This window comes from Triticum aestivum, chromosome 1B (assembly GCF_018294505.1).
Source record: "Triticum aestivum cultivar Chinese Spring chromosome 1B, IWGSC CS RefSeq v2.1, whole genome shotgun sequence".
Taxonomy (NCBI): Eukaryota; Viridiplantae; Streptophyta; class Magnoliopsida; order Poales; family Poaceae; genus Triticum; species Triticum aestivum.
In genome coordinates, this window is record NC_057795.1 from 75943378 (window position 1) to 75957612 (window position 14235).

Below are 14235 nucleotides of genomic sequence, written 5' to 3' on the forward strand. Positions count from 1 at the left end.
CTGCTCTTTCCTGGGACACACATGGCTCTGAATAAACAGTGAACTAAACCAAACACCCCACACTATATACATCCTCAATCCGAAAGCTTTAACCTGTAAGATTTTTCTCCTGTTTGTTTCTTTTTTGTCTTCATCTTCCATTCTCTCATTATTCATTTTCCAACACCTGGACCACGAGAGTCTAGGCAGGACATTAGGAGAAGGTGTTTCAGCCATTTATATGGTCAGAAATTCGGAGGGACCAAAATGAGCTAACACAAATTGTTTTGAGGATATATTTTGAATACTGCTAAGACCAACTCTGAGCTCTCGGCAATACGTTAAAAAAAAGTACAATGTGAATAAGATGTGAAATAGTACTACCATGACGTCAAAAGAACAATGTGATGATAAATGCCAGTACCATAATGCCAGAAGCCCAAAATATAAATATCACTGACAGGATTATCACATGTTTCTTCCAAAAGAGAACTGGCATACGTGAGGAGGCAGGAATCATAGAAGGTTGTACTACCTGAATAATGCATTGAGCTAGAAATGCAGAAAGAAAAGAAAAGAAAAAAAAAACAGTCAAATCATACATTCGATTCGACTATCATCCAAGTTGCACCTGTGTCGCAGCCATCTGATCTCCTCTTGGCCGAAGCTACCTCCCTCACGCTTGAGCTTCCACCAAACGTCACGGCCCATGGGAACCTTATATACATGATGAGCCTTGATGAATTCTGTTTCAGAGGAAGCTAGGACCGTGCTTAGAGTAAGTCGGGGTGCAGCCAGCCCCCTTTCTAGCAGCCAGCTGTACATCAGCATCTTAAGTTTGCTTCTGTGCACGGTGAACTCTAGGTACCGTGGGAACGCAGGCAGAGCACTCAGGGGATAACCCGCCACATGCACAAGGAAGGATATCTTATAAGCAAGGGCGTCCGTCTTCTGATTCAGAATCCGAGGAGCAACCTTCACCATGTGGGCTACATGTTCTGGGTCCACCCCTTTCTCCACTAGTTTGTTGTACCGAGCTTGCAGGTTGGCGCCTTTTCCACGGATAGCTTTGAGCGCCTTCTCCATATCTTCCGAGCCTTCAATGAATCCTATGCGTCTTAAGAATTCCCTCTTCTCCTTGAGACAGGGTTCAGGTTTACATCTCGGTAGTCTGCTGACCTTTGAGCCAATCGTATAATTCAGCGACTGACGTGGTTCCTCCATTATGATCTTTCGCAGCCGTGCCTTCCCCACATTGAGTTGCGCAAGAATGGTGCTCGTGGCTTTCATGGGGGCAGCACCGAACATCCATCCATCAGAATCCAAAATCTTCTTCACATCACCATAGCTTATGCCAATGTCATGTAAGAAACATGATCCCTTCGATATGTTCCAACCGACATCCACGCTGTTAACATTGGGGTGGTTCAGAAGAAGATCAAGTAACTCCCTTTTTCCAGATCCAACCCTTTGCATGGTGTCAACTGTGGAATGTAGTTCCCCACCAGACTGTTCCAACAACAAATGTGGATTTTTCCTCACCACTTTACCAATGTCATCCTTGGTGAACCCCAGATCACTCAAGGACTGAAGAGCTTGGACCATTTTTGGCCAATTATAGGACACCCTTTCAGATAAGAACTGGCAGATCCAGTCTCGCTGAATCCCAATGTCGTCCAGCCACAGCAAGAACGTCTTCAGTTCCACAGCTGGGTCATGAACCAACATGGTCGGAGTAGAGACCACTAGTTTGATCACACTGGCCTTACTGAAGCCTAGACCCTCAAGGGCCTCGAGCTTAGATGCAAGAACGCCCTGGCCAAGACTAAACACCTCGGTAGCATTCCAGTATATTCTTCCAATCTTGCGGCGTGCGATGCTGTAACTGCATAGTGCATGGTAGCTCTCGAGCAGCATCTTGGCATCCACGAGGAATGTGAGGTCCTGCGGCAAGAGGTAATCGCACTCGCTCGGCCTGAGGCCAATGCTCTCAAAGAAGGGCCTGAACTCGTTGACAGGGCGGCGGCGGAACAATCGCACCAGCGCCCTGCTGACCCTCTTCTTCACTTTTGACCTCAGCCTCGCCTCGTCTCCATCCTGATCAGCAGCCTTCGTCACCGCCTTGTTCACCTTCACCTCCTCCAGCAGCTCGCCGAGGAAGACAGGCGAGCGCTCGCTGATATGCTTGGCGTCAGTGAAGCACAAGCCGCGCTCGGCATGGAGGTAGTCCCTGAAAGTTGTCTGTGCGGTGCGGAACATCCATCTGTTCATCATCTCTTGCCTGACCTCGTCTGGATCCCCATCCTCCTCCCCGCCGTGGCTGGGACTGGGAGCGGTCGAATAGGGCTGCGACCAGATGATGAGGCCGATCGAGCCGACCCAGCTGGACGAGCACGATGGATTTTGGGCACGCCACCTTGGAACTCCGGACCGGAGGGCTGCCCATGCCCACCCCATCAGTGGCGGCACTTGAAAGAAATCTTTGGAGGGGTGAAGCTGTAAAAAAAAATACAAAATCATACGAATACAACAAGTTAAATATTGCAAATATCAAGAAACTTGGATAATTATATTGATCTTCTTCACATTAGCTTACAAGATGTTCACTACAACTGAGATCTTCATTTCTTTGCACCCCTAAATAAAGTCCTATTTAACCATGGGCAGAATTCGGTTCACTGTAAAGGGCATTTTCTATTTCAGTACAAAATCCAATTGACAAGATCCATGACCAGATGACCTAATTAGAATTTTCCTCAACTAAGGGGATTTTTATTTTGTAGAATCAAACTATTTGAACTCTCCACAATCTCCATAGGCGAGAGATCGAGAGAGATCCAGCGAGGGCAGTCTGCTCACCGGCTCACTGAGGCACTGCGCGGCGTCGATGTTTGTCTGATGTTGTTGGCGGCGGAGGCAGGAGCCGAGGAGCGGATGTTCCAGCTAGTCCAACCCGGCCGGACACCAACCGGCGGTCGCCCCCCACGCCGGCAAGCCACAGCGGCCAACAGGCCGGACGCCGGTGCCCCACCCCGACGCAGCGACGCTCAGGCGTCTGCCGTCGCAACTCGCAAGTCCAAGGGGATTGAGTTGGTTGCTTTTTTTTTTCGAGTTTTTTTTAGGCAAAATTGAGTTGGTTGCTGGCTCACGGGGCTGGATTCGTTCGTCCGTGGGACTAGTACTACTTGATAAATAGGCCTTCTATATATGTTGTGGTATGTAATACACTGGGGTACCCCTGAAAAAAAATGTAAGACATCGGGCCTTTCTCAAAAAAAAAAAGTAATACATAGGGGTAATAAAAAAATTCATTTTCGCTGGGGGGGGGGGGTGGTAACGCCCCGGATTCGATGCGCCAGGTGTCTGTCAGTTATTCGCCATCGTTGACATGTCATTTGCTTGCGTGTTGCATTTTATCATGTCATTATGTGCATTGCATTGCATACGTGTTCGTCTCATGCATCTGAGCTTTTTTTCCCGTTGCCGTTTTGCAATCCGGCACTCCTATACCCTCCGGTGTTCCCCTTTTGTCTCTCGTTGTGAGCGGGTGATTAAACTCTCTCGGAATGGACCGAGTCTTGCCAAGCGGCCTTGGTATAACACCGGTAGACCGCTTGTCAAGTTTCATGCCATTTGGAGGTCGTTTGATACTCCAACAGTTAACCGCGTAGCCCGAAACCCCTCTTTCTCTTTGCAGCCCAACACCCCTTCAATGTGGCCCAAAACCCATCTAACTCTCCTCCATGCTCTCGGTCGTTCGATCACGATCGCGTGGCCGAAAACCGCACCTCATTTGGACACTCCTAACTCCCTCTACCTATAAATATGTGCAACCCTCTCCAAATTCACGGATGAACCCTAACCTTCTTCCACCCCGCGCCGCCGGACACGTCCGGTCCGGCCGGACAGAAATCCCGCCGCCGCCCTCGTCCAATCGGGGCGCGCCACGTCACCCCGCCGCCGTCTCCACCACGCTGGCCCTCCCGGCCCAGATCGGGGCCCGTCGAGCCCATCGGGGCCCGGACGAGCCCGTCCGCCCGCGCCCGCAGCGCTCGCTCCCCGCCGCCTCCTGCTCGCCCGCCGGCGCCGCCCCGGCCGGACCGAGCCTCGCCGGCAACCGTCGCTGCCGCCGCCCGCGCCGCGCCGTCGCCTCCCCGCGCTCGGGTGCGCGCCGCCCGACGCCTCCGCGCGTGCCCGGTCGCCCCCGCCCCGCTCCTCTGCGCCCCGCGCCGTCCGGCCACCGGCGCCGCCGTGCCGCGCCTTGCCGGCCGCGCTTCCGCGCCCGTGTCGCCTCGCCGCGGATCCAGTCGGGCCAGACCGGATCCGGTCGTCCCCGACCTCCTCGGCCTCCTCCCCGAGCTCCGGCCGTCTTCCCCATCTTCTCCGGCGAGCTCTCCGGCGAGATCCACCGCCTGTTGACTTTTTCCCCGAGGGTGTTTTTCTGCTGTCCCCGAATCTGTGTAATTTTCATGCCATGTTTGACCTGCCATATCTCTGTGCATGTAGCTCCATTTCGTGCGTGCAATATGTCAAATTATTCGTCTCAACGAGTATATCATTTCATCCCATTGCATCATATTCATTTGAGCTCATCTTGATGCCTGAATCATCGTTGCAAGAGTGCTTCATAATGTTTTCTGTTGTCTGTTAACAGAACGAGCTCATTTGTCATTTTTGCCATGATTGATGTGTGCATCCTATGAGGTTGATGTATATATGTGTTTTATCTATGTTATGTCTTCTTTACAGTGGTGTATGCCATGTATTTTTGTGATCAATATGGTGACTAGCACGAGCATGCAAACTAGGCATCGTGATGTTGCTGATTTCAGTCCCTGTTCTGCTATTATTTTGATGACATGTAAACATGTTGCTATAGAGAGATCCATGCATATTTTGAGATACTTCAGTAAGTGTGTTTTGAATATATGGTTATTGTCTATCCATTCATGCCCTTGGTTGCAATTATGGAGTAGCCTAGCATGTCATTTTCGTGCTCTACTTTTGCTTCAAAATGTTTCCTAGCAGATTATTTACATGTTATTCAATTTGGCAAGGTTGTTGTAGTTGATCATTGCATGCTATGAACTTGTTCTTGCCTTGGTTTGTTCCATAAACATGTCTTCTTGATGATGCTATGCTTATCTTGCCATGCAATGACTTGTGGTGAGTGAATCAAGCTTGTTAAGTAGTGTACTTGCTGTTGCTGTTTTGCTAGGCTGAATCTGTTATTTCGTGATGCTATGTAAACCTGCTGCTACTAGTCATTCTATGCATAATCTGGAGATGTTCACTAAATGCGTTTTGTTCTACATGTCATGCTCTATCCATCCATGCCCCTGGTTGCATTTATAGCTTGCGGTAACTTGTTGTAAACTTGCTCCAAAGTTGCTTGATAATGTTGCTGTCAGCCTGTTAACATTAAGTTCAGTTGTTGCCATGTGTTTTCCTAGTGTTCCATGCACCCTATGGACTTGCTCTTGCCATGCTTAGCTTCACAAACATGTCTTCTTACTGTTGGTTGCCTTGCCATGCTATATATTACTCTGTGGTGAGTGGTACAAGCTCATCTACATGCCTTCATAATTCTGTTTCCTGCCATGTTTGAATCTGTAATATAACTTGCTATATTTACATGGGTGCCATCATATTTTCTGATCCTTTTTGGCTTATGGTCAGTAATGGACTTTTGATCTATGCATTTAGTAGGTTCATGCCATGCCTTTGTTTGTCATGATAAGTTTCTGTAACATGTTGTTTGATAGCTCTAAACATTGCAACCTGATATTATTTTCTGCAAAGTCTGAATTGTTATTATTTACAATCTTGCCATGTGTGTTTGAGGATGTTCTAGTAGTTTCTGGAGATAGCTCAGTGTTCATGTTTTGTTATGCTTTACCTGTACATCATGCCCATGCCTTTTGTTTTCATATTGTGGTGTTGTAGCATGTTGTTTTGATGCTTGCAATATGCCTAGTTGCTGTTTTGGACAGATTGTTGATATAACTTGTTTCATGTGTGTGTTGAACCGTTGCTCCGTTTTGAGTGTGATCTATATGAAACTTGCTTGATTTTGCATGTAGTTTCATATTATCATGTTGCATCCTTGTTTTGAGGTGTTTTCTTGATGTTTGAGTGCATTTTGCATCAATGCCATGTTTAACTTGTTTTGCTCATATCTTCTAGGCCGTAGCTCCGAACTGAATGAACTTTATATGTAACTTGACTAGAATCTCGTGTAGATCATCTTGGTGTATCTTAACTTGCTGTTTAACTACTTGAACATAATGTTTATTCAGATCTGGACCAATTTCGAAATATGCATATGAGGACTTACCGAAATTGTTATATGTTGTTTCCGGCCTCATTTAAACTTGTCTTGATGTGTTGCTCTTGTTTGCATCATCTCTTGCCATGAGTAGCTTCATGTAGTCTTATCTTGCATCATGCTCGGTTGTGCATCATGCCTTATTCTTGTGTGGTGTGTTTACTATGTTGTGTGCTTCTTTTCGATAGTTCCTGTTTCGTTGCGATCGTGAGGATTCGTTCGTCTACGCTTGGTTTGGCTTCATCCGTTCGTCTTCTTCATGGACTCGTTCTTCTTCCTTGCGGGATTTCAGGCAAGATGACCGCTATCCTGGATCTCACTACTATCATTGCTATGCTAGTTGCTTCGTTCTATCGCTATGCTGCGCTACCTATCACCTGTTTATCAAGCCTCCTATATTGCCATGAACCTCTAACCTTTGACAACTTTCCTATGCAAACCATTGTTTGGCTATGTTACCGCTTTGCTCAGCCCTCTTATAGCGTTGCTAGTTGCAGGTCAAGTTGAAGATTGCTCCATGGTGGACAGAATTTTGGTTGGGATATCACAATATCTCTTATATTATTAATGCATCTATATACTTGGTAAAGGGTGGAAGACTCGGCCTTATGCCTGGTGTTTTGTTCCACTCTTGCCGCCCTAGTTTCCGTCATACCGGTGTTATGTTCCCGGATTTTGCGTTCCTTACGTGGCCGGGTGATTTATGGGACCCCCTTGATATTTCGCTTTGAATAAAACTCCTCCAGCAAGGCCCAACATTGGTTTTACCATTTCCCTCACCTAGCCCTTTTTCCCTTGGGAGTCGCGCTCTCGAGGGTCATCTTTATTTTACCCCCCCCCCCGGGCCGGTGCTTGTCTAAGTGTTGGTCCAAACCGAGCGATGTCCGGCGCCCCCTAGGCAACCAGGGTCTATGCCAACCCGTCATCTTGCTCATCCGGTGTGCCCTGAGAACGAGATATGTGCAGCTCCTATCGGGATTTGTCGGCGCATCGGGCGGCTTTGCTGGTCTTGTTTTACCATTGTCGAAATGTCTTGTAAACCGGGATTCCGAGTCTGATCGGGTCTTCCTGGGAGAAGGTATATCCTTCGTTGATCGCGAGAGCTTATCATGGGCTAAGTTGGGACACCCCTGCAGGGTATAATCTTTCGAAAGCCGTGCCTGCGGTTATTAGCAGATGAGAATTTGTTAATGTCCGGTTGTAGATAACTTGGCACCAGATCCGAATTAAAACGCATCAACTGCGTGTGTAGCCGTGATGGTCTCTTTTCGGCGGAGTCCGGGAAGTGAACACGGTTTTGGGTTATGTTTGACGTAAGTAGGGGTTCAGGATCACTTCTTGATCATTGCTAGCTTCACGACCGTTCCTTTTGCTCTCTTCTCGCTCTTATTTGCGTATGTTAGCCACCATATATGCTTAGTCGCTGCTGCAGCCTCACCACTTTACCCCTTCCTTTCCTTTAAGCTTTGCTAGTCTTGATACCCATGGTAATGGGATTGCTGAGTCCCCGTGGCTCACAGATTACTACAACAACAGTTGTAGGTACAGGTTATGCGATGATCATGACGCGAGAGCGATGTTTGCTTGTATTGGAGTTCTTCTTCTGCTTCTTCTTCGATCAGGGGATAGGTTCCAGGTCGGAAGCCTGGGCTAGCAGGGTGGATATCGTTTGAGTTTCTGTTTGTGTTTCATCCGTAGTCGGATGTTGATCCTATGTATGATGATGTTGTATTCGTGTGGCATTGTATGCCTCTGGTATGTATCCCCATCTATTATGTAATGTTGATGTAATGATATCCTCCTTGCAAAAGCGTTTCAATATGCGGGTCTATCCTTGATGGGACCTTCGAGTTCCTTTTGGATAGGGTCGCATATTAGGCGTGACAGGTGGGGAGGGGGTTGGTTGTTAGACAAAACAAACATGCCGCTTTGGGGCCAACTGGGGGTGGCGGCGGCCACCGGTGGCTGCAGAAGGAGCAGACTCCTACCGAGCCGGATTAGTCTTTTTTAGCTTTGTTTGAGGCTTGTCTTGCTGTGCCCCCAGCACGACTTTATGACTTAATTGCATTATGTGCTGATTTGTTGGATGCTTGGGTCGTTGCTTTATAATACTAGCTAATTGCCCGTGAGTTGCAACGGGATCACACAAATTTTAAGAGTTCAATATTAATCATGTCAACAATAAATTTAGTATTATTGGCAACTTTTATTACCATCAAATCGCCACCTCCTCCTCATTCCCATCTTATTGGCCGCTGGACCATAAGCCAACTATGCTATTTCCTACCTTGTGAAACCGATTTCTCAAGACCCTTCAATTCCTTGCATCAATTAATATGATACCCAATTATACAAACACTAATTCTCAATTGTATTTTTGCGTGAAAATTCTCAATTGTATTTAGGAAAAAATACACATACATGCCCATTCAGAAATTGCTATTTTGTGGATTGACAATGTCTCTTAATTGACATAACCTTATCCACGCCAATGCACTATCAATATGGATGATATGTAGTATGTTTGCCACCACAACCAAGGGAATTAATTTCATGTAAATCGGCCAGCAACAACTCTATGACAAACAATATATCTAAATTCTCAGCGTTATTTTTACGTAATAGGTATTATTTATACTAATACCTGAATGTGTTCAAACTATTATTTGAACATGCTAAATGATAGCAATTAGCCAATGACCTATATGTTTTGGTGCACCTTGGTAAAATTTAGAAACTGCTCGTGTGACAAAAAGAAGATACTGAGTGAACATATGGAACAAGGCTTTGTGTGTAGTATAGAAATGAATTAGCAGAATCAGAAGACTACAAGTAGTATATTTAATCTTGAACCCGCAAAACAGTAGTATATTTATTCTTCACATGAGCAAACTATGAAAAGAGATCATGGTTCCATCCAACCCGTTCTACCATGCATGTATGAACAAAATTGATACGGACTGTTTGATATAAAAGTTTCATCTTTAAAAAGACTATCATAACAAAGACCTACCAGATATCGTGAACATGCGACCGGATATTATAGGACCGACTTTTACCAATTACAGTACTATTACTTTTGATGTCCACAAAATAAAAATGCAGAGTTGACCAAAACAACTAACCATTATACTTGATGTAGAAGATGGTGAAAGTATGAGCCTTCTAACGGCAACGCCAATTGAAGCTTAAAGAACACCACTCGTACAAGGATAAAAATCTACAACCATACAAACACAGCTTCAGCATGATGACATGTTGAATGTAGATTGTAGACCTTCACTTGCATGCCATCTCAATCCTCGAAGTATCCTCTCTTCCCTTAATTGCCTTCTCTAATCTTCATCTTGCCCATGTATTGCACCTCGTTCCAGAAAGAAATAAACATGAGCTACTTTAACAACCGATTAGAATGAGGTGCCTGTGTAGGCGAGATGGAGCCGTAGACGATATGACAGCCGAGCCACATTGAGAGTGGAGAAAACCATAGACCCAGCCTTCTCTTTGCACTCATCTTTCCCATGAGAGTGGACGTGTGCGTCCCTCTCCCTCGCTTTGAGCTCTATTGATACAGTCCCTCTCCCTCGCTTTGAGCTCTATTGATACAAGCCACACAAGCTAGCAATGGCCATTTTCTGATGCATGATGAAGCTGGATGACCTCCCCAGGCTATTGTCGCGTGAGATCCTAGCGAACATACGCATCGCCGACAACATCGCAGCCCCATGACCTTAGGGCTCAGACACACACGTCGTCTAGCGACCGCCTCCCTGCCACCTCGGCACACTGATGTGTGCGCCGTCCCCTACAACATAAAGGCCCCATGACCTGAAGCAAGCGCATCCTTTGACCACTGCCGCTGCGCCTACTCAGCACACCAACGCACGCGCTTGCTCCCTCAATGAGCCGCTCTGCGTTCTTGCGTCGCCGCCGCCACCGCATGCCATTGCACGAGAGATGGCCGAGAGGAGATAGATGACGTAGGCTTAGGAAGAGAGGATGAATTGGGTACCTCACGTCCGGCCTCTGATGCACCATAAGCACATCGCAGTTGCTGCCCCGGCGCCGCTCGACCTGTGACGCCACCATAGGAGAATACACGAGATGGGTGAGGGAATAGGGTTTCTCTGGTTTGGTCGGCGGATTGGGAATTGGATCGGTGATCGTGCAAAATCAGCACATAGGATGGCGTGGTGTTTAGACACGATCCCAACACCAGGTCATAGGGATCTAGACCAACTCTAGGTCGCGTGCATGATGTGTCTGGTATGATTTTTTTCATTGGCGAGAGGTAAACGACGGTGATGTAGAGATTAATTGTCCATGAGCTAAGCTGGGCTACTAAAGAAGAATCTGATTGCGATACGTGAATTGATTTTTGTTGCCTTGTATCGACTGATTTATGTATATGGAGATTGATTACCGTCCGTTAGTTAAGTTGGGTTACCAAAGAAGAAATCAATTGCCATGCGTGAATTGATTGCGTTACCAAATAAAGGTTGGGTTTGTTTGGCCAAAGGAGAAAACCACTGAAAACCGGTGGAGGGAGGGAGAAAAATCGGTGGAGTGGGAGGTGGTGTCGTAGGAGGAGAGGCACGACTAAAGGTGGGACGACGTAAGACGGGAAACGGAACCTTACGGTTCTTTTAGGTAGTAGAGAAGAGATAAAGCGGGGGGAAACCCTTTTTCTTAAGGGTCATGTGGTGGTAGAAGGCGACCGATCGACCACATAGCGCGGATCAAGCGATGCTGACATGCGGGTACGCTGTGGGAGGAGAGGCCGGCACGACGACGGTGGAGACTGGAGAAAAATTCCTTTTTATTATTATTACAGGGACTGGGAAAATCTCGAACTGAGGTGTGATGTGAGGAGATGGCCAACCCTATTCGGCGGGTAGGTCACTACTTTCTTTAGGGAAAATAGCTTGTCGGGGGTTGGGTACGACATATGCCAAAGGATGGCTTATCATGGTGGGAGCGAGTAGAACGTCGCCGGTGCCCGGAAGCGGGATGAGGCGAAGACATGCACGCCGGCGAATCTTACCCAGCTTCAGGGCTCTCCGAGGAGATAACACCCCTACTGCTGCTCTGCGGGGTCTCCGCATGATCACTATGGCAAAGTGAATACAAGGTTGCTCCTAGAGCTGTTTTCTGGAGGTAGGAGAGGGCAAGGCTAGCTCCCTCCTTCCTATATGATCGGGTATAATCCTAGAGAAGCTATCCCCCTTGCATGGGTGCCCCGGGGGGCTTATATAGGCCTGCCCCCCAGGGATACAATGGTAATCCGGCTGGGCGCGGGTCCCAGTCGTCTGTCTCTCAAGCCGTCGTCTTCTCCGCCGACTGCTGGGGCCTGCCGACTGGCGGGCCCCGCTGACAGGCCTGGTACTGTATCAGTGCTTCTGATGATGCTGGCTTGGTCATGGGGTCATGGCAACAGTGCCGCTGTCTGGCGGACGATCACTGTCGCCATTCCCCGTCTTGTCTGATTAATGGCGTGCGGGGCCCGTGGGAGGGGTCGGCCGACTTCGGGGGCCGACTCCCACGGGTCCGTCTTCGGGGCGCTCTCGCCGTCTTCAATTCTCCCGCTAACGAGCGGGTCCTGCCATCTCCGGGCCGTACAGGTAGGCCGTCGTGGGCACAGTGCACCGCCCACTGAGGCTGAGGTCAGGGCAGGCATGGAACAGTGCCGCGCCACGATGGAGATCTCCAACGATATGGCGCACTGTAGCCATGCCAGCCCCTCGTAGGCAGGGTAGAGACGGCCATGCAGTGACCGTACCCCGCCCCGTCCATCGTGGCGAAGGCAGGAGATGGTTGGAGTCGCGGGCCGACTCCCATAGTCGTCCTATCTTGAAGTCGCCAGCCAAGAGTCGGCTCATCTCGAAGTCGTCATCCAAGAGTCGGCTTAACTCGAAGCCGTCCCTGGGACTCGGCCGTGAGGGACAGTTGCCGCCGCCTCCCAGGAGGCGGTTCTTCATCGCGGAGTCTTGAGGGGCGCAGTCCGCCCCGATGTTTTGAAAGGTTCTGGGGCTCGGGTTAGCCTACCTGTGGCCCATTACTCCGACAGTAGTCCCCGAAGCCAGTGAGGCACAGCGGGAGACGTGTCGGGGAGCCTCAATAGTTTCATATCTTTGGGGGTGGAATCTCGGCCTCGCTCATCGTCTTCCTCCTGGCCGACTAGCTGGAGTCGGACTTGCAGAAAGCCATCTTGCCTCTTAGAGAGTTTGAACGTCGCGGCGGGGTCCCTGGCAGCGTGCCCGATAAGCTTCCGGGCAGCCGCCCGTTGCGGGTCCGTCACGTGGCGCCATGTGGCGGGGTCAGTCTGCCCACCCACGCGCGCGACGGGATAGGACCTCAGGCGGGGCCCGCCACTACCATGCCTCGGCACGCGAGCGGACTTATTGCGGCCGTGCGGACAGTTGGGTTTCCCACGCCGTAACTGCACGCAGTTACTGCGTGTGGTAAATCGTGGGGGGCGTGGGGGGCGGAGCGCAGTTAATCCCACGCCCGCCCCATCGGCTTCTCAGCCCATGAGCCTATAAGTAGGCGGGAGGAAGGGAGCGGCGAAGCACGCGTGCCCATCTCCCCTACTCCCCTTGCTTCCTTCTTGCTTCTTCTTCCTCTTGCCGCCGCCGCACCGAGCTACGCCACGCTTGCGACGATGAGCTCCTCCTCCGCCGCCGCACCTGCTGCCGTGCGCTCCAGCGTGTGAGACGGCTCCGAGGTGGACGACGACATCATCGAGTTCCTCCGCAAGACGCGTCGCCTCCCCGGCGCGGACCTAGTGCGAGCCCGCGCCGCGCCGGAGGGGGGAAATATCGCCGACGCCGGAGGAGGGCGAGCGGGTCATATTCCGCTCGCACCTCATGCGCGGCCTGGGGCTGCCGGCGAGCGGCTTCTTCTGCTCCTTCTTGGAGTTCCACGGGCTCCAGCCGCACCACCTCACCCCAAACACGGTGGTGCTGCTGGCTGCCTTCGCCACCTTGTTCGAAGGTTTCCTCGGCGTTCTCCCCACAATCGAACTGTGGGGAGAGTTCTTTCAGTCAAAGCTCGGCACGCACGTCGCCGGCGTGCCGGCCCAGTGCGGCGCCTTCATCGCGATGCGGAGGTCAACGGCCGACAACCCTTTTCCCGCCATTTCGTTGATCAAGTCGGTGAAAATGTGGCAGCGGTCGTACTTCTACGTGAAGAACGTCGCCCCAGACGGCGACTGGGTCAATCTGCCGCCTTTCGAAGCCGGCGCACCGGCTGGGAGGCTCCCCAACTGGTCCCACCGGGTCAACACGCTGACTCCCGCTGGTGCCGCCGCCGTCGCGCGACTCCGAGTTCTGACACAGTCGGAGGGCTTGACTGGGTCCGACTTGCTGGCCGCCTTCGTGGCGCGCCGAGTCCTTCCGCTCCAAGGCCGACCTCATCTGATCTGTCAGATGAGCGGCCACCGGGATCCGAGTCGGCTTTGCTCCAAGGACATGCCCCACGCGGAGGTGGCGGACATGGTGAACTATATCTCAAACTGTAACCGCGGCGACTTGGCAGTTCGGCAAGGAGCCGTACTCACGCGCCAACCCCCCGCCTGTCGTAGGTCGTCTTTCTTCTTCTTTTGTCTTCTTTGCAGCCGAATCCGACTTCTAATCTTTTTGGTTTTTCTTGAGTCAGAACCCCCTCATCCAGCCTTCAGCCGGCACCACGGGCTCGGCCCACCAGTTCGTCCCCGATCGAGCGGAGAGCGACATCAACGACCCGGACTTGGGGGCCGCGGCGATGGAGGCCGACGCCGAAGGAGGAGGAGGAGGAGGCTTCAGGCCCTCGGCCACTTTTGCCGACTGGCCTGATGACGATGCCGAGGGGGAAGTCGTCTCACGCCGCCAACCAAGGGTTGGCCATCCGGGCGTGGGCTCCTCCACCGGCTTGGATGGTCAAGGCGGCGT

General features: G+C 50.5%; 1 protein-coding gene across 1 annotated transcript; it reads right to left on the minus strand.

Moving 5' to 3' along the window:
• Positions 1–365: 365 nt before the first annotated feature.
• LOC123108226 (transcription termination factor MTEF18, mitochondrial) lies at positions 366–3137 on the minus strand. The gene is made up of 2 exons (XM_044530059.1): positions 2839–3137; positions 366–2475 (listed from the first exon to the last, which is right to left on the minus strand). The coding sequence occupies exon 2, from the start codon at positions 2434–2436 to the stop codon at positions 571–573; it is 1866 nt and encodes a 621-aa protein (XP_044385994.1). The 5' UTR covers positions 2437–2475; positions 2839–3137; the 3' UTR covers positions 366–570.
• Between the last annotated feature and the right edge of the window lie 11098 nt (positions 3138–14235).